The following is a 19,072-nucleotide window of genomic DNA, read 5'->3' as shown; positions in this document are numbered from 1 at the left end:
ACGTCGTGGGTTGGGAATTCCTTGCTCGCAGGCTGTGTTAGACGGGTTGATTTTGATGGGGCTGGAAAAGTTCTGGGCGAGGAATGTCCCGACATGGACTACAATGGCTGCAGGGTTTGCCCAAATGGCCATTGTAAGCTAGCTTTGTCCCTACTTAATGAAATGAAAAGGGCTGGCGTTGGTGGGCTGCATTGTGAGCTTGTGCTGAATTGGGATACTTCACAGTGGGAAAATGGATTGATAGGTAGGTTGAAAGAACATGGCGAAGGAGACATCCGCAAGCATGGGTATCTCTGAGCAATGCTGTGATCCAGATGTGTGCAAGTTGTGGTGTTCTGGATGAAGCGTATGAAGAAGAGGAACAGGTGTAGCATTATCACTGGGTTTGCGGAACAGTTTATTTGCTTTCGTAGTCGATCCCAGCAACCAAGTTGGTGGATACTTATTATTATTTTTTTTTCTGTTATCCAATTTTTACTGATATTTAAAAAAATCAAACCGAAATTTAATAAAACTTAATATCATAAATTAAACTGTATGCAGCGTGAATTACCATACCCAATCTCGAAAAGTTTTATACTTTTGAGAAAAGGAAGACAAAAAAAAGTAAAAGAGAGAGACACGTGGGCTGACCTGGCTGGACACTGCTGGCATGCCACGTGGATTGGTAACACTTATGGTCCTCCAATGGCAATAGCAAAATTTAGAATATTTATGAAATGAATAATTTGGTGAGAGAAAATGGAAATGGGCAATGGGCAATGGGTCACATTTCATTTGGTTCATTGGAGAAGATCTGCAGGTGACGTGGCTTCTTCGCCATCTCTACATAACTATCCAAACCTCACCATTTCAATATCCCCTTTTGCACTTTTTTAATCTTTCCTCTCTTCTGGTTTTGCCTTCGCTATCGTGAGCTTCAGCTTTCATCAATCTCATCCCTCCATCCCCCACCATTTTCGATCAACGCGGTGCATTTTAGCCTCAGAAGCTGATCGAGCTAAGATATTTGTTTTTCCGAAAAGAAGAAAAAATTTAGAAAAAATTTAGAAAAACACAGAGACAGAGCAAAAGCTTCGTAGATTTTTATCTTCTTTTGCCTTCGCTAGCGGCTCGCCGTAAACCCCCGGAAGAATACCCATCCAGACGTCTGCTAACATGCGCTTTCTCCGGTGAAGCGGGTTTTCTTTTTTTAAATTTTTTTTTATTCATTTCTGGTAGTCACGTTTGATCTTCGCCTCTCCGACCTCCCGGAAGCATTTAGTTTACCCTTTGCGGAGGAGTGTAATTTGTACAACTTAAAGCGATTGATAACCGGTTGCACAGTCTCATGAGCTTTTAACAGATGGTTTCTTTTTGGTTTGATTCTGGTGTGGTGGGTGTTTAATGAGATGGGTGATCTTCTGATTCGTGAATGAAGTCGGTGATCGAAACCCTAACCCTAATTTGGATTCTGTGGGAAGGTTGAAGAAACTGCGGATGGAACTTCTCTAGTATGTATTTAACCTTTTTGTGTGTTTCCTTTTCTCTTTTCTTTCTTTTTTGGGCTATAGTTGATTGCTTTTATTTAGGAAGGGAATTGCGTTTTGTATAGGTCCTGCTTCATCGGTTATGGATTGCAAGGAGCTCAATTTGAACGAAGATTGTGGTGCCTGTGGTAGCGGGGTAAAAAATGGAGGAGATGCGTTTATAGACAGGAGCAAAGTGAGGATTTTGCTGTGCGATAATGATTCAAAAAGTTCAGAAGAGGTTTTCAAGCTTCTTTTGAAATGTTCCTACCAGGGTACATGTTTTATTATTATTTTTCTCCTTCCCCCCCTTCCTTAATAGAATCGTCCGGATGCTAAAAGTAATGCATGATAGGTAGTCATTTCATCTACTGAAATTCCTGAATGATTTTTGCGGCTTAAGACTTCGATTAGGTTTATTACAGTATCTAGAAGTTGCTCGTGATACTATGTGATTGGGTTTAAGTCTAAATTCTAAGATCTTCTGTTACTACTGTCCTATTCTACAGGTAGCAATTGTTTAATTGGTTCACTGGTCTCTAGCTTTCTACATAATTTGCAATACTAGTAATTTACAGGAATGGTCAACTACTTCACTGATATAAGGTGTTCTTTTTGTTGGCAGTCATTTCCGTGAGCTCAGCTAGACAGGTCATCGATGCTTTGAATGCGGAGGGACCTGAAATTGATATTATACTCTCAGAAGTTGACCTGCCGATGGCCAAAGGTATGAAAATGTTGAAGTATATCACCCGGGATAAAGAGCTCCGGCGCATTCCTGTTATCAGTAAGTTCTGGTTAACTGCCGATTCATCACACTGTTAATATTTCTAAATTAATAGAATGATCTGATTCTTCTCTGTTTGTTTTTTTTTTTTTTTTTTGGCTTTCTTTGTAAGTGATGTCAACACAAGATGAAGTCCCTATTGTCGTTAAGTGCTTGAGGCTTGGAGCAGCCGACTATCTTGTAAAGCCTTTACGGACAAATGAGCTATTAAACTTGTGGACGCATATGTGGAGAAGAAGACGCATGGTTTGCCTCTATTTTCGAACATTTGTAGTCATTTTCTCAAATAGAATTTGGTTGTGCATCAGTTGCAAATAGACATGCAATCGAAGTGTCTAGGGAATTGGTCCTCTGAACCTTTGCAGATGATGTATATCATTGTAATTTATTACTTCCCTAGTATCTAGCTGGTCAACGCCTGGTGTTTGCAGACCCTTCCTTTTCTTGTACAAAAATACTCAATTTCATCTCACCCTGCCGTCTATCTGTTTTATGATGGCAGCTTGGACTGGCAGAAAAAAACATTTTGAACTATGAATTTGATTTGGTGGCATCAGACCCAAGTGATGCCAACACAAATAGTACTACTTTGTTCTCGGATGACACTGATGACAAGTCACGTAGGAGCACAAATCCAGAGATGGGAGTTGCAACACTCCAGGAAGATGAGGTTGGTATATTATGATTTTTTGAAGTTTTTTTGGTTAGTGTCTTTTTGACGCATTGAAATGATGGTGCGGTATGAAGTACTATATTATTAGGTTGCTTACACAGTTTGAATGTTTGAGTTTCTTTTCTTGAGGGCCGAAGAGATGCTGTTAAAGCCTAAATAAATATTGCATGTTGCCTACAGTTTTGGATAAAATAATACTATTTCGATGTTCATTTATTTTTATTTTCTTCTGAAAACCAATTTTCATTTATTCCGAGTTTTAGATTGCATGTTATTCTTGATTGTTGAGTTAAATATGGACTTAATGACGAGTTCCCTTCTTATTTGAAGTTTTCGTTTTCCTAAATTTTGCCACTAATTCCTACCAGAAGTAACGTAAATAGGTTGAGTACAAACTAGTTTCTTTAATGCTTGACCGGTTTATCTGAGGATTATGAAGGTACGGTTACATGGAAATCCTTATTTATTTATTTATTATTTTATGGACGCCTTCTATATTTTACCCTCAACTGGGAACTTCATTTCAATGGCGTGTACTCATCCTTTTCAGTCTGGTATTGCTGCCGCACTGGTAGAACCTCCTGCTGTTCATACAGTGGAACATCAGCCAGATGTACCTGGAATTAGCGAGCGCCGAATAGGTAAGCTAGTGATCAAATTAACCTGCTCTTTCATTAGCATAATGTTGAAAATAGTCCAAAATTTTTCCATTGGAGTGTAGCAAATAGTGTCACTTCTGCTAGAAACATGCGATAAATGCCAACATGGCTTTATCTTTTGTTATAATTAGCTGCTCAGTTAACTTTTTTCTTCCACCTTTTTTTTTTAGTTTGTAATGTAATCTTTTCTGTAATGTCTTGCAGGCCAACCATCTTCATGCCCCAGAAAGAGTGAACTAAAGATTGGGGAATCATCCGCATTCTTTACGTATGTCAAATCAAGAAGTGTGAAGAATAAGGCAGTAGACGTTGAGGACAATGGCAAACGACTTTGGCTGGATGAAAATCATCAAGAAAAAACTGGTCAGCCTGTAGTTCGTCTTCCCCCCATACCAGAAAGTGTGGAGGCCTTGGAAAGCCATTCACAAGGAGACGAAATCCCAAGTAGTACTAGTTTTCCTGATTCTTTTTCTGTGGAGAGATCTTGTACGCCACCTGCTGGCTCAGGAGTTCACAAGGAAAGAAGCTTCAATGAAGAAAATTGCTCTCAAGTGCATGTGCAACCGCCAAATGGATCTCAACTTGATATTTCAGGCCTACCTGTGCAAACACAAACTGCTTATCCCTTCTATACGCCAGAAGGTATGATGTCGGCGCAACTGTACCAAAAGAACTTGCACGATATGCATAATCATGCGGCAATGATGTCACAGTACGGTCATTTTCATCATTGCCCTCCCAATGTAAGTGGGGTGGCATCTTATCCTTATTACCCCATGAATATATGTTTACAACCTGGTCAAATGCCCGCTACTAATAATACTCATTCATGGCCATCTTTTGGAAATTCATCTTCCAATGAAGCGAAATCGAACAAATTTGATAGAAGAGAGGCAGCACTGATTAAATTTAGGCAGAAAAGGAAAGAGCGGTGTTTTGATAAGAAGATTAGGTATGTTAATAGGAAGCGACTTGCAGAAAGGAGGCCCCGTGTGCGGGGTCAGTTTGTGAGAAAGGTAAATGGTGTCAATGTAGATCTTAATGGACAACCTGCATCTGCTGATGATGTCGAGGATGAAGACGAGGAGGAGCAACTATCGAGGGATTCCTCTCATGAGGATGATGGTTTAGGATATTAGAAAAGGTATGCTGGCCAAGTGACGAAGGAAATTCATTTGGTGGAATGGTTGAGTGGCCTTAATATCCCTGGAAGACCTGAAATTTATGCTCTTAAAGTTTTATGAATATTACTCGTTCCTGTATGGTTTCCGATGGAATATTTATGAAGAATGCGTAACCATTTTAATCCAGGGAAGCAAGCAAGTGTGCATGTTTACTGCATGCACTCTCATTGTTGGCAGGAGATCCAATTCTGCTGTTACTACATGATCATTTGCTTGCACCAGGTCCTAGTAGCCCTACGGTAACTGGTGGCTGGAAACCGCATCTCTTGAGAGTAATTTTACCCGGTCTTGCTGCTCATGCAGTTCCTAAGCAGGGGGGGGTCTTGATGCCCAAAGTACACGTGCCTCAATATCATCTCCCTGGTAAAACTGAAATGGGTGAATCAATCAATAGAGAATTTTACCTACACTGGACATTTGCAGAGAAGAATAGCTTGTTGGAAATTCGTCCAAATGAAGCCTAGATCTTGCCTTACCCCCAATCCCAACTTATGTGGTTCGTGAAAGATGGACCAATGTTATCCAAACTGTATGAACTATTTTTCATGTGAATTGTCTGATAAGCTGATGAAAGTTGTGTTCATAAAATTATTTGTAAAGGCTATGGGAACTTGATTCTGTAGTTCCAGAGCACAGCCAGCAACTTCTTGAAGTCCCACATTTGTTTGGGATGCTATTGTTTTACTGGAGGAAATGTGAACCTGCATTTATGATTCAATAAGGTTGCAGTGGATCAATTTTTATGGGGAGACATGTTCTTCAGGTACTACCTTGTTTAGTTGAACATGGCAGGAAAATCATATCTATTTACAGATCCAATATACCGGTGCATAAGATAAGCTTCCCAGTAAGTTGGTAGCTGGCAATATTAATACTAATAATCGCACATAGATATTGGAAAAACTACTGAAAAAATGAAACAAAAGTCATCTATATTCCATCCACCTCCTTACTGATAATCTGTCTTTGTGGAACACAAACATATTCATGCCGTTTAAGGCGTACATGGTGTCTTCTAATCTTGCTCTGCGCGTTATAAAATAATGTTAAAAGAAGAACCGAAGGGAGAATGAGACAAATGTTTTGAACATCCAAGTTTGGTGAAGTATGGTTGCCCATTCTTTTTGAACTGTCTTATCAAACGGATAGGTCTGGTTGGTTGGAGCAATGGCGCAGGAGGAGGAGGAAGAGGGAGTGGAAGCTTCCATCTCAGTGGGATTTAGAGATGATATTTGTTATGAGTAGGTTGTTGTTTCGTTTGATCCAGATGATGGGGACTGGTGTGAGCATTATTCTTCTTCTTATTATTAATCTTCGGCTGCCAAACCAATTAATTGACGATGGAGACTGTTGTTTGTTAACTGCAGCAGCTTTTGGTTTCCACTTCTCTTTCATTTCCTCTTCCTTCTCACACGCAATATTCTCTTTCTCCTACCTCACAGAATGCTACCCCAACTCTCAAAATGTGAACCAAACGACTAAGTAACCTTCAATATGCTTATACCCCTCAAATCTTTACCTCCGCCCTCTTTATGTATCTCCCTAATATTATATATTATACCCAAAGTCTTACCTAATATTATATATACACACAATATTATATTGGTTTATAAAACGTGACTTCTAAAAATTTGTCTACAATTTAAAAAATGTATACATATAGATATAGTTAGACAATATCCATCTGTCCTAACTATAAGTTTAATGTTTGTTTGTTTTTGCTTTGCTTTCACTTTTTGTATTGAAATATTTAAATTTCTTCTTCTTCTTCTGTTGTGTTAGAGAGCACATTAAACCATCGTCCAAACACAATCTAAAACGGTAAGGTTCGAGAAAATATTATATTTTCGTTGTGGCAATATACTAGAGCCAACCCGAACATTGGTTACATCATATATCTTTGATCTGAAAGTTGGATTTTAGAGGTTCAAGTCGCCACCTTCATATATTGTTAAGCTGAGGAATGCCGGGTAAGATGTTTACTCAATGTAAAAATTAGTATAGGGTCAATAGTTTGTACCAATTAAGCTAACACCATCTATTTGGTTAAGTCAATTTCATTTAAAAAAAAAAAAAAAAAAAAATTGTGGTTGAAACTAACTTTTTGAAAAACCAAATGATCAAAACAACCCATCTAACCAAGTTGATCAAAATTGAGAAAACCAACCACCATTTTGAATGGCAAAATGTATGGGAAAACCCCCGAAATGAAACAACTAATTGATTGAATATTAATTATGTAAAATTGATGAATTTGCGTTGGGTCTTCTTGGGTTTGTCTAGTTATATATTATGTTCTCAATTATTTGATTTTGAGTTGCCTCTCCTATAATTAACCCCAAAGTTAAGCAGTGATTAAGAATATATATATGTTATTTGAGGGAATTAGGTGGGGTAATTAGGAGGGTGATTAGGAGGGTGATTGGGAGGGTGATTGGGAGGGTGATTAGGAGGGTGATTAGGAGGGGAGAGAAGATGAAAGAAGGAAGAGGTTGTAGGTTAGAAACTTGGGAAATAAAGACGTTGAAAGGAGAACGAAAATGAGTGTAGGAAGCAAGGTGTTGTCACAGTTGGATTACTTATATATTGTTATTCGTTAGAGTGTGGTTAGGGTTTTCAATATCTGATCTCATCAAATCAGAGGCGAGGTGGGTTTGGTTTAGGATGTGCAGCAGAGGCCACTGGAGACCTGCCGAAGACGACAAGCTTCGGGAGCTGGTGGAGCGATACGGGCCTCATAACTGGAACGCCATAGCTCAAAAGCTTCTAGGAAGATCCGGTACGTAGATAGGTATATGAATTGATTGTGCCTAGGTAGGGCAGGAATGAATGAATGAATGAATGAATTAACGTGGAAGTTCCTTCAGGGAAGAGCTGCCGGCTGAGATGGTTCAATCAGTTGGATCCCCGAATCAACAGAAGCCCGTTCACAGAAGAGGAAGAGGAGAGGCTAATGGCGTCCCACAGGGTTCATGGGAACAGATGGGCCATTATTGCAAGGCTGTTTCCTGGCCGCACTGACAACGCCGTCAAGAACCACTGGCATGTCATCATGGCTCGCAAGTCCAGGGACAGCTCCAAAGCCAAAGCCAAAGCCAAAGCCAAAACCAAAACCCTAACCCCATCATCTCAAAATCACCTTCTCTTTTCTTCCTTTCTGCAAACGTCATGTCCACCAAACAACAACGCTTCCCTCTTTCTCAACCACTCTCTATATCCAAACCCCATTTCTTCATTCATCCCCAAACCAACAGGTAAAGACTAATGCTACTATTTCATTGAGTAAAATTAAAATCCTCCTCCTCCTCCTCCTCCTCCTACCTATAATTATTATATATGTGTTTGTCTGAGCAGATAGAAGCGTGGAGTTTTACGACTTTCTCCACCTAAACGCTGAGTCCATTAACGCAAGTGAAGTGATAGACAACTCAAGAAAAGAGGATTATGAAGAGGTGAACCAAGAAGCCACTGCCACCGCCGCCCGCCCGCTATTTCCGTTCATTGATTTCTTTTCTGCCCAAACCTCCAACTCCATCTCATCCTCACATAATTAATACTACTAAACCAATCTCCTTCCTCCTTCCTATCCCACGTCTTACATATCCTCTAACTCATTTGGGTGATCGATCATGAGATCACATATACATGTATGCATAAATATATTATATATTGTACACACACTTTGACACTTACATTAGATTCACTACAACACCTCCACTCTTATTATTTGCCCTTCATGCGAATGAATCATTATTTTTATATACATATGGAGCTGAAGTGAAAAACTCTATAAACAATAAGAGATAGTGGTTTCTATATATTGAAAAATATATATTGGCAAGAGTTTAGGGACTTGTTTGAATAGGTATAAAGCTGGGCCTAGTTGCTTGTTAAAACTTGTCCTCCCTTTCCTCCCTCAAAAGAATCCTTCCATGCAGAAAATAAAAAGTATACATACATTCATATCATAAGTAATCTTCTTTACGGAATTAGATTTGGTTACATCTTACTTAATTTGCGTCATTAACAACTGTCATATTCAATATCTGCACAAGAGAGAGTGAGAGAGGGAGAGAGAATGTTAATGATGGGGAGAAAGAATGGAGATGTATATTTGTGGCGACATTTCAAAATATCAGCGGCATGAATATGCACGTGGAATATCCATTCCTTTAGTTACCACTCTCTAGAGATTGCAGGAAAGCCCTAGTTCTAATAAAACAACCCAACGGGCATTCACGACATACAATGAAAAAGGAAGCCCGAGGACACGGTCTAAAAGCTGAACTATAAATACTGCCGTACCATCACTGACCTTGCTTCAAATTTGGATACGCAAGTGTTTCGCTAAATAATTATAACACATGTACAACAAGATTACCCCCCTTTCCAAATAAATAAAAATAGAGAAACCCCAAGAATACATATCGTCAGCAAAAACTACATTTTCATTGTGGTTAAATAGGGCACAACTAGGTGAGGGGATAAAAAGTTCGTCACGACATGAAAAACAGAACAAACCTTTCTTTCGATTGGGAAGAAATTTTATAGTGCAAAAATTCCTTCAAAAATCAGTAAGAAAGGCCAAGCCATGTTAACCATGAATCACATGCGCCTCCATCCTGCTTCAAAAGCCAATGAACTACAATCACGAGGACAGATGTAATATGTTAATAGAACCAAAAGAAACTTCAGATGGTTCATGAAGAAATCGGTTCATATGGATAAGATAGCCATGGGTGTTTCAGAGCCTCAGATGCAGAAGGGCGTTTCTTGGGATTTATCTCAAGCAGATGTGCAACAAAGTCAATAAACCCTTGATCCCCCATTGGCAATCGGTGCCGTAGTGATGTCTTTTTCGGTATTAGATATTCCAGTCTATTGCTTTCCTGGAAAAAGAAAGAGAAAGAGAGAGAGAGAGAGAGTTTATGTAACATGACATGATAAACATGAACAAAAACCCCCATTACAGGTGTCAAATAAAAAAATACAAAGAAAGGAAGGAGGAAGAATGAGAGAGCTAGGAATTATAGAATAGAGTTCGGTAGGGTTGAAACGTTCATGGACAAGTGATTAAAAAGATATTGAATGGCCCAACAGAAGCACCGGGCAAACATTCATTGCTTGACAAGATAATCAAGTGAAATTTAAAACCAAATGTGGCATCAAATCTTTTCAACGGACTATAAAGAATTCCAAACATAACTCAACTAGCAAACAATTGTTGCCAAAGCTAACCAAATAGATACTCTTATCTGTTCGTGTATAAAGAATATTAAAGGGCCTCCAAAAACATGGAGGGCTACATAAAATCCAAGAACCTTGAAATTTATGTTCGTGATCAGATATTTATTCAGACAGATGGGGGTATGGAGCCAATATAAAACACTTCAGAAATTCGGACAGGTAAGTGAGAAGAAAAACAGAGCACCAAAATCACATGCAACAGGAACAAGTAGGTTCACCCAAAATTGAAAAATATTTAAAAGATTCAGGTTTCAAAAGTGGCTTTGATGAGTTTTAGATGGACCATTCCCTTCTTAAATTACTGTTTTTCTTATTAATTTAATTTTTAGAGAGATATAAGTCACATATCTAAATAAATCCCTAGATTTAAGCAAAAGTAAATCTAAATAAATTCTTGGATAACTGGAAATCTAAATAAATCCCCCACACACTAGGTAGTTAAATAAATATTACTAAGTTAAGACTAATCCTTAGACATTCCTTTCAAGTTGAGTGATCTGTCATTCATTCTCAACTTGAATACTTACTTGAATACTACCTCATGAAGCAGTAAAGTTGTGAAATCTTTTTGTTAACACTTCTGTCAGTTGAAAGAGAGCACATGACTTATGCATACTATCCACTTTGAGCACTTCCATAAATCGTTTTTTGTCTCTCGTTCTCCCTCCTCTCAGAGCATTTCCACAGTGTTGCTCATTTCTCTCATACTCTCTTCTCTTAGAGCACTTATACAGCGTTGCTCACCTCTCTTGTGCTCATTCTTGTTGGAGCACTTTCACAAGCATTGCTCGTCTCTCTCGTGCTCACTTTTCTTCAAGCACTTCCAGATGGAAGAAATATTTCCCTAGGTGGAAGATTGATCCCTTTCTCTCAGGCTATTTTTTCCAACCGTCCCATTCTTTTTTCTTTTTTTCTGGTTTCCAAGGTCTATGCGACTATGATATTCATTAATGATAGTGAAAATTTGATAAGAGACCTCTTCTGGGAAGGTGTTGACCTTGAGGTGTTTCTTCGAGGCTTTTTCCTATAATATGGTCTGGTCTGGCCAAGGAGTTGTAGTTACATGGAGGAGTTTCTTTCCCATTCCCCCTTCTGGAGTAAGGGTAGCAGGTTGTGGTCTGCATGCCTTTTTGCTATTTTGTAGGGGGCCTAGGGGCTTTGGAGGAAAAAAATAATAAAACCTTTGGAGGAGTTGAAAGATCTGTAGGGTGGTTCCTTATTAGATTTCATGTTTTTCTTTCGAGTTCACTGAAAAATATTTTTTTGACTTTTATTTCAGCCCCATACCTTTTCTTGGGTTAATTAGGCTCCTTTTTTTTTTTTTTTTTTTTTTTTTTTTTTTTTTTTTTTTTTTTTTTTTTNTTTGTATCCTCATGTACTCTTTCTTCTTTTTTTTTTTTTAATTTCTTTCTCGGGTATTCTTTCATTTTGTTTCCTTAATAAAAGCCTGCTTAAGAATAATAATATTAAAATAAATAAATAAACATAATAATAAAAAAGATCTTTGCATTTCCTAATCTTGTCGAGGTTATCTGGTATGACGAGTATTGACCACGTGAAATGATATTCTCTTTTTATCACTGGATGTTTTTAGTTTTTTGAGACTTTCTTTTCGCTTTCTTTTTTCAAAATTTCATCCTTTTTAGAGTAAGGAGTAAGCAGGAAGACNAAATCGCATGTGCGTTGTAACAAACTGAAACAAACATCTCATACTATAACATATCAGGCAGGATATTTGAGAACTAAATGAATGGCTTTGAAGAATATGGAGGCTTCATATCACAGTTCCAGATATTGAAATATTTTACGATATAGCATATTCTTACCTGATTCCGTTCATACAGCATATGATTCTTGGTAAAATACTTGTATGTATCTCGTCCCTTGGCAAGCATACTTTGATCAATAGGACTTATAATTCCAATCACTCGTGCAAGTAATGTAGCGGGTGAATCATTTTGAAAGAGAACCTGCAAGCGAAATATCATATGAACTATTTTCAGCAGCATATTAACAATAAAAATAAAAATAAAAATAAAAATGCTACTGGATGAGTATGAAATTTAACCCCCCAAAAAACTTTAGTCACTTAGAAAAGGAACTACAAATGCGTTTTGTACAAGAACTCTAAAGAAACGATTCTTTTTTTTTCTTTTTCAGGTGAACGATGCCACTGATCGAGGCAGGAGGGTGCTCGGGAGCCATGATGCCACAGAGGGGTGACCCGGGGCGTCTAGGAGTCTGCACAGTCATGCATTGTCATATCATACGTTTGGTACCCCATTAACTTCTCTTATGAACTTCATGTATCACATAAACATTTGTCTTTGTTTGGAACTTTTTTTCTTAATTGCTAAAAAATTTCCGTAAAATCTTCTTCCTCTTTTTTCTACCGTGTTTTCCTTGCATAGTTTGTTGCTCTCGTCCTTGATTCCAAGTCTCGAATTTCGGGTTGTGACACTACCTATCCATCTTAAGAGAAGGAAAAAAATTAGTAATAACAGCAACGTCTTCTTCAATCTGAACCCCCCCCCCCCTTCAAGCTGAAAAAAAAACTCAGCTCACCATCTTCTTCGTCAATCTGAAAAATAACCCACTCCTAACAATAAAACAGAGCCTGTCTAAAAGAAAAAAAATGAAGGAAACATATCGGGAACGGCAAGGTAAGGTTAGTGGCGTGAGGCAGACGGGTGGAGAAGAAAAGGAAGAGGAGAGAAGAAGATGGGCGCCCGCGTTGGGGAAGGGAGGGAAGGAGGAAGGGGGAACGGAAGGGTTTTCTTATTGTAATTATTTGTTTATAATAATATAATTATTACTATTACATTCTGTATTATTATCTTTTTATTTTAAAAATTGTCACGTAAGGATTTGATTATTCAATTCTGAAACCTAGAAACTACTTTAACACAAACCTCAAACGATAAATATAACAAACATAGTTGATATACGTGGTTGAGTAAAACTTACATTGCCAGTACAAAGTTCTGCCAAGATACAGCCAAGAGACCATATGTCTATCTTCTTATCATACGGAAGTCCCAAGATAACCTCTGGGGCACGGTAGGATCGGGATTGAACGTAGGAGCAAAGATGATCTGTCTCAAAACAACTACTTCCGAGATCGATAACTTTCACCTCACATCTACTATAACTTTTCACCAGTATATTTTCAGGCTTCAAGTCGCAATGTATAAGATCAAGACCATGTAAAAACTGAAGTGCCTCCAAGCATTGAATTGTAATGGACTGCAGCGAATCATTTTAATTGGTTTAGCACAATGCGACTGTCAAAAAGTTTAACAAAAATTATTCACCCTCACACACCTGCAATCTCGGCATAGTGAAGTATACTTCTCCTCCTGATTCTCTATTAAATTTGTGAAACTCATATAGGTTTGCCTTCAGAAGTTCACACACAATTAACAGATGCTCCTGGAGGGGAAGGGGGTACAATTCAACCAAAAATGAGACAAATTTAAGGAAAAAGAATGACAATAAATGCTAATTTTCCATATTACGTATTTCATATACCCTTGAAAATCTGATGGAATTATTGATGTCTGTTTAAAAACAATTACTACAAAAGACTATACATGACTGGACAAGGAAAAAATAATCCATCACTGAAATAAGTATGTATGACCAGTCAGCACTTACCCGATAGTAGAAGTAATCATATAGTCGTAGAATGTGGTATTTGTCTGCCGGGTCGTGCTTATTAACATATTTTAGAAGCTTTATTTCATCAAGACTTTGATCAAAAAAATCTTTGTTGTTCTTTATAATCTTTATGCATACATCCATGCCTGTGTGCAGGTCATGTGCTTGTATAGCCTTGCTGAATGCAGCTGACCCAAGATATTCAGTGACATGATAGCGTCCAGCTATTACAGAATTTAATACCACATGGAAATTCTTGTCCTCCTCAAAGCCAGTTCTAAGTAAAAATAACACAACGATTAAAACTTTGGGCGTACTTATTAGTAAGTATTCACAACAGACTCAAAAAATGCTCCAGAAGATTCTTTTTTCTCCCAAAGAGCTTAAACAAAGTAAATGTCTTACTACAATAAAAAGACAAAAGAATAACTCCCGTTTTATAATAAGAATAACAAAATAACAATAAAAATAAAGATAAATATAAAAACAAACAAATAATGAAGTCTTCCACCACTCGAATAAAGAGACAGAGGCCCAAATATTCGTATGCAATCTCAAAAGAATTATTCATCAAAATCCCATAGGAACATTGTCTAATTTTGAAAATTTTAATGAGATACTATATGAAAATTTATAAAAAGAAGGAATATTATATGGAAAATGTTGTCAACAAGCCAAAGAATGAGACAGTTCACATAAAACGAAGCATGAAGGGATGGAAGTTCAGAAAGAAAGAAAAAACAGTTGCCATTTGGTAAATTAAGAATCTAATCTCTTCCCCCCATGTGAAAATCCACACCTTCGGACATTCCAGCAATCCAAATGACAGAAAAAGAACCAATTCTTTTTTCTCATTTAAATCTATATCCCATCAGCAAAGTGGAAAAAAAAAAAAATAGTACGAATCAGTCATGAAACAGAAATGACATAATTCATATAATTGGAGCAAGTAAGACATCATGGACTCCTAGAGGGTAAGAGATGATACAGCATCTGAAGGCGCAGAGACTTGTAAAAGAAGCATGGAGATTTCTTATGAGAAGATAGTAGAGAATATATTTTTTATTACGGGAGACAAAAAAGAACAATGACAAAAGTACTACTTAAATATTATGTGTACAGGTTTAATCACAGTCCTCAGATCACTCAATAAGAAACAAGGATTGATCAATTAAAAATTGATGGGTGACATCCAATGCATACCTGTTTTTACGATGAACAATTTTGAGGTTGAAAGACTCAAATTCCTCCTCTTGACTCCTTATCTGCCTTACTTGCTCTTGCACGGCAGCTGCCTCTTCATCCTCAAGTGATGCCACAGGATCTTCTTCCCTTACGCTACTAATTTTATCATCATTTTCTATCTTGGTGTGCCCTCTTTCCGTGTAATGATAATTGGAAAGCATGGAAGGACTTGAACTACCGGACCTTACAGCATCAGCATTGTTTTCATCCCTAAGACTATTATCAGGTGAAGAATCAGAATTTTTTGGCCCCCAAGAAGCCAGTATATTGTTGTTAGATTGCATCAAAGCATTCAAAGAAGTATCATTTTCATCATTAATCACTCTGCTAGGGTTGTTAGACCACAAAGATTTGCTCGAACATGCCTGTACCAATTGTCTCTCGCTCAACGGTGGGGGAAATGAAAATCCCCCATCACCTGGGTTCTGTATCTGTGCGTACGTGCTTGTATCATTCCTAGATGTTTGTTTATTTGACTGATGTTTACTAGAGCTCTTCTTATCCCTGTTAGATCTATCCAAATATTTTTTGTCTGAATCATTATACGGAAGTTGGGAGCCACCAATTCCAACCGCGTGGTCATGGAAGTATTCTAAATCTCCCCCCTCGCTGCTGCCTCCCACCAAGCTTTCACGTACTTCACTGCCAATATCAGCCACATCGCTATTGATCCCCACACCAATTGATCTAACTGAACCATGTTGATCATCATCCGCACCAATATCATCATATCTTGGTTTTCTAGACTCGTTTACAACTTTCCCATCCCCTAACATTATCAGCTCATTAGTCTGGGTGACAAAACCTTGCCACACAGGTTCAGCACGCATCAAGTTCAGTTCCTCTTCATCCATCAGCTGCCCATCATATTGAGCCATTAAATCATTCTCATTGGTCCTCCCATACATTTCAGTCACAGTCAACCCCATAGGATCCTCTGCAGTTGAAACTGGCTGAATATGTTTTGATTGAAAATATTGTTCACCAGAAAAGTAAGAGTCCTCCTCAGCGAAAGATTGATCATCATCCTCACCTTTGGTTTGAGCTCTATCCTGCGTATCTGGAACACTTCCATGCCCTGTTCCCTTTTCATTGTCACTTGGATAATCAATCTCATGAGCCAAAAACCATGTCTCATCCTCAATAGGCTGCCGCATGTATCCAACATCATCATCATCATCATATTCATCAGAGTCCCAATACTCATTAGGATAGTCTAGAGACTCACTTAAGCCATCACCAACAGTGGCAAAACCAGAAACTAAATCAGATGTATCCTCTGCAATTCCCTGGCTTACAGACAACCAACTGCCACCAGCATTCCTCTTTCCACCTTCAATTTAATCTCAACATTATATCCTTTGAATATTTAAAATGGAATTTACACGATGAGTACACAAAAAGACTTATGTTAGCAATTAGAAAACTCTGAATCAGATATGAAACTGAAACTTTGAAAGAAAATCGCTTGTTAGAGTTTTGTTTTTTTAATAATTAAAAAAACTCCACCCCAATTCAACTTCTTGTGGTTGAAATGAAATACTGAAGTACTAAGCATGAATTGATCAAACAAAAGATCAGGTGACCTTGCCAAATAATGATGTTGTCTTGGTTACATCTAGAAAACCTGCTCAGCTGCACTTTTGAACCATTAAAATTGTCGTTGTCAATTAAAATTAAGTGACCACCAAGAAAGCCTAATAATAATTAGGATGGAACTACTTTTACATTAGAAAAGGTTTTTTTTTTATTAAGTGTCAATCCAGCTGACCCAGTTCTACTTTATCCCAATTTTAAATCGAGATAGCACGAGGAAAGAAGAGCATCAAAATTATAAGGAAAGGATGACAATAAACCAAAACTTGTTCGGAAAGTATCAAATTGCTATAGAGTAAAAGGAATTGCCTCTATAGTGTAAGAGCATACCAGAAGACGAAATTTCTTGCCCAACAGGAACATCTAGATAGGACCCTATAAGAAGGGAGCTGTCAATGCTAGTAAATTTTGCAATTTGTCCATCACGTTCAAAGTTGTCCTTCCAACTAAGAATCAAAGGCTTGTCTTCAGACTTAAGTTTAACAGGTGGCAATCGAGGCAATTCCTCCTTCTGACTTTCAGCCACGAGAGCTAAACTTAAACTGCTTAGAGTTTTTTGCTCAGCATTATCCTGAGATCTGCCAAAATATAAAGTTCTTCCCACCTCATCTACCTGCTCTTTAATTGTTGCCCTTATATCATTCACCTCTGCTTTTCTCTTTGCATCTAGTTTGGCAGAACAAATCGTGCTATCATAACTGTTTGACACATCTCCCTTGGAGAATGGAAAAACAGTCTTCACAGAACAATCAATCAACAAATCTGATGATGAAGAATCTTTACCTTTATACCATGAAATATCTGCAGTGTTTTCATTAACGTATGCAGAGGCAGCCTTAACTTGCTGATCTAGTTCCTTTGGTTCATATCTTTGGGAAATGTCATATTTGGTTTCCACATTTGCTGTGCTAGAATTTCCATGCCAAAAGTCTCTCTTTTCACCAGATAAAATAACACTTTCACCTGTTTTGAAGTTGGCTTTTCTTGATTCAGAAACTTCTCCAGGATGATATCCGGATTTTTCAGATACCTGAAGTTCAGGAAAGTTGTTTGCATCCTTAACCCCATCATTCTGGGAAACTCCAGACAGACCATTACTAGATTTAACTTTCCATGAATATAAATCAAGCACAGTATCGTCTGAACCTTGAGAAAATGTGAAGCTCCTATCACTTGTTCCAACTGCTTCATTTGATTTATTCCTCTCTCCATACACACAATCATTTTTCCATTTGCTTTCAGAACCATTTCTACCACCTCCACACTCTATTTCCTTGACAATAAGTTCCTTGGAGACATCAAAGTTAATTTGTGAACCTGCCAGTCGGTTCTCCACCATTGGTTTGTCCCCGTGTTCTACCTCCAACGTGTCCCCGCTACTCTTCTCTTCAAGCGTGAGTTTCTTGAGAAGCCCATTCAAATCTGGGTGGTTACAGAGCTCACTTCGCAATGCTGCCTCGGCTCTCGTGAACTGATTCCGTGTTAAGAAGTCCAGAATTACATCGATTGAATTTGTATCAACCATTTTCAGCTACTAAGAATCTGCAAAATCACCAAAGTGGGCGTGGAATTCATTTTAACAAATTATATCGTAACATTACCGAGATGAAACTCCATTGCTTGCAAAGGTTATGAGAGAATCAAGAAGAAATGTGGGTAATATAACGGCATTTTGCTAGATTCCTTTCAATAATTAAAGGAAACTGACCTGGTACTAAGCTCAACTCAGCGCGCCATTCTGTCTCCTCGAACTGTGGAACAACGGGGAAATCCAAAATTTAGAAAATTGGAAGATACTTCTCCCCGCACATAAAAAGAGCATTCAATAAATGGAAAAAATGTCGTTTTCTTGCGGCAAACGTAAAAAAAATCAAAGCTGCATAAATAAGCCCACGCAGGGTGTCCCACTCCGGTTCCGGCCAGAAACCCTTTCTATCGCCGATTAATCACCGATTCTTAAATTGTGATCGAAAATGGGGCACTTGGTAGTAAACGACAACAGAACCCGTAGTGTTAGCCTGTCCAGTATCGCCTGAATCCAAACGGACGCGACATATAGTGGAGATGAATTCATTCAGACGGCAGTTTAACGACATCACGAGCCAAAATGAAATATTCACAGAAACCCTAAAACAAGCGGGATCTGACGATTTTGTTGTTCGTGCCCAATAGAAGCTATGGGGATTTAAACAAATATAAAGAGGAAAAGGAAGGACAAGTCCGTAAAGGGAAAATAAGAAATGGAGGAGAAAGAAAGCAGCACCTGGTGGTTGCTGGTAAAGTGCTAGAGGTGGTGACAGAGGACGATGGGCGGTTTCCGCTGTGTCGCTGCTGCCTGCTACGCTTTCTGGTCTCTCTCTCTCTCTCTCTCTCTCTCTCTCTCTCTCTCTCTCTCTCTCTCTCTCTCNTTCTCTCTGGGAGCCCAGCCTGCCGTCTCGAATTCAACTGGTGGACCTAAGGCCAGTTAGATACTTTTCGAGGCATTCATTGGTCTTTTTCATTATTTTAAACTT

The 19,072-nt window shown here is 38.3% G+C and overlaps 3 protein-coding genes across 7 annotated transcripts; 2 read left to right on the top strand and 1 right to left on the bottom strand.

Moving 5' to 3' along the window:
- Positions 1-784: 784 nt before the first annotated feature.
- Positions 785-5,548, top strand: LOC111782994 (two-component response regulator-like APRR1). 2 transcript variants are annotated; one of them, XM_023663857.1, is made up of 8 exons: positions 786-1,172; positions 1,222-1,493; positions 1,595-1,783; positions 2,134-2,295; positions 2,408-2,541; positions 2,798-2,965; positions 3,519-3,609; positions 3,832-5,548. In XM_023663857.1, the coding sequence occupies exons 3-8, from the start codon at positions 1,612-1,614 to the stop codon at positions 4,764-4,766; spliced, it is 1,662 nt and encodes a 553-aa protein (XP_023519625.1). In that variant the 5' UTR covers positions 786-1,172; positions 1,222-1,493; positions 1,595-1,611; the 3' UTR covers positions 4,767-5,548. The 2 variants fall into 2 exon arrangements, with proteins under 2 accessions (XP_023519626.1, XP_023519625.1); XM_023663858.1 differs by having other exon boundaries at positions 785-1,493; positions 1,572-1,783.
- A 1,820-nt stretch (positions 5,549-7,368) lies between these two features.
- LOC111783519 (transcription factor MYB52-like) lies at positions 7,369-8,503 on the top strand. The gene is made up of 3 exons (XM_023664448.1): positions 7,369-7,590; positions 7,679-8,065; positions 8,166-8,503. Exons 1-3 carry the CDS (start codon positions 7,476-7,478, stop codon positions 8,363-8,365), a joined length of 702 nt encoding a protein of 233 aa, XP_023520216.1. The 5' UTR covers positions 7,369-7,475; the 3' UTR covers positions 8,366-8,503.
- A 441-nt stretch (positions 8,504-8,944) lies between these two features.
- On the bottom strand, positions 8,945-18,969 carry LOC111783275. 4 transcript variants are annotated; one of them, XM_023664192.1, is made up of 10 exons: positions 18,823-18,966; positions 18,268-18,310; positions 17,343-18,101; positions 16,890-17,225; positions 14,922-16,296; positions 13,716-13,995; positions 13,383-13,490; positions 13,026-13,304; positions 11,885-12,028; positions 8,945-9,700 (listed from the first exon to the last, which is right to left on the bottom strand). In XM_023664192.1, exons 3-10 carry the CDS (start codon positions 18,082-18,084, stop codon positions 9,512-9,514), a joined length of 3,453 nt encoding a protein of 1,150 aa, XP_023519960.1. In that variant the 5' UTR covers positions 18,085-18,101; positions 18,268-18,310; positions 18,823-18,966; the 3' UTR covers positions 8,945-9,511. The 4 variants fall into 4 exon arrangements, with proteins under 4 accessions (XP_023519960.1, XP_023519959.1, XP_023519961.1 ...); XM_023664191.1 differs by having other exon boundaries at positions 16,890-18,101; XM_023664193.1 differs by lacking the exons at positions 8,945-9,700; positions 11,885-12,028 and adding an exon at positions 12,121-12,522 and having other exon boundaries at positions 16,890-18,101; positions 18,823-18,969.
- Between the last annotated feature and the right edge of the window lie 103 nt (positions 18,970-19,072).

The sequence above is a fragment of the Cucurbita pepo genome, chromosome LG20, assembly GCF_002806865.2.
Source record: "Cucurbita pepo subsp. pepo cultivar mu-cu-16 chromosome LG20, ASM280686v2, whole genome shotgun sequence".
Classification (NCBI taxonomy): Eukaryota; Viridiplantae; Streptophyta; class Magnoliopsida; order Cucurbitales; family Cucurbitaceae; genus Cucurbita; species Cucurbita pepo.
This window is presented reverse-complemented; position numbering and strand designations above follow the sequence as displayed.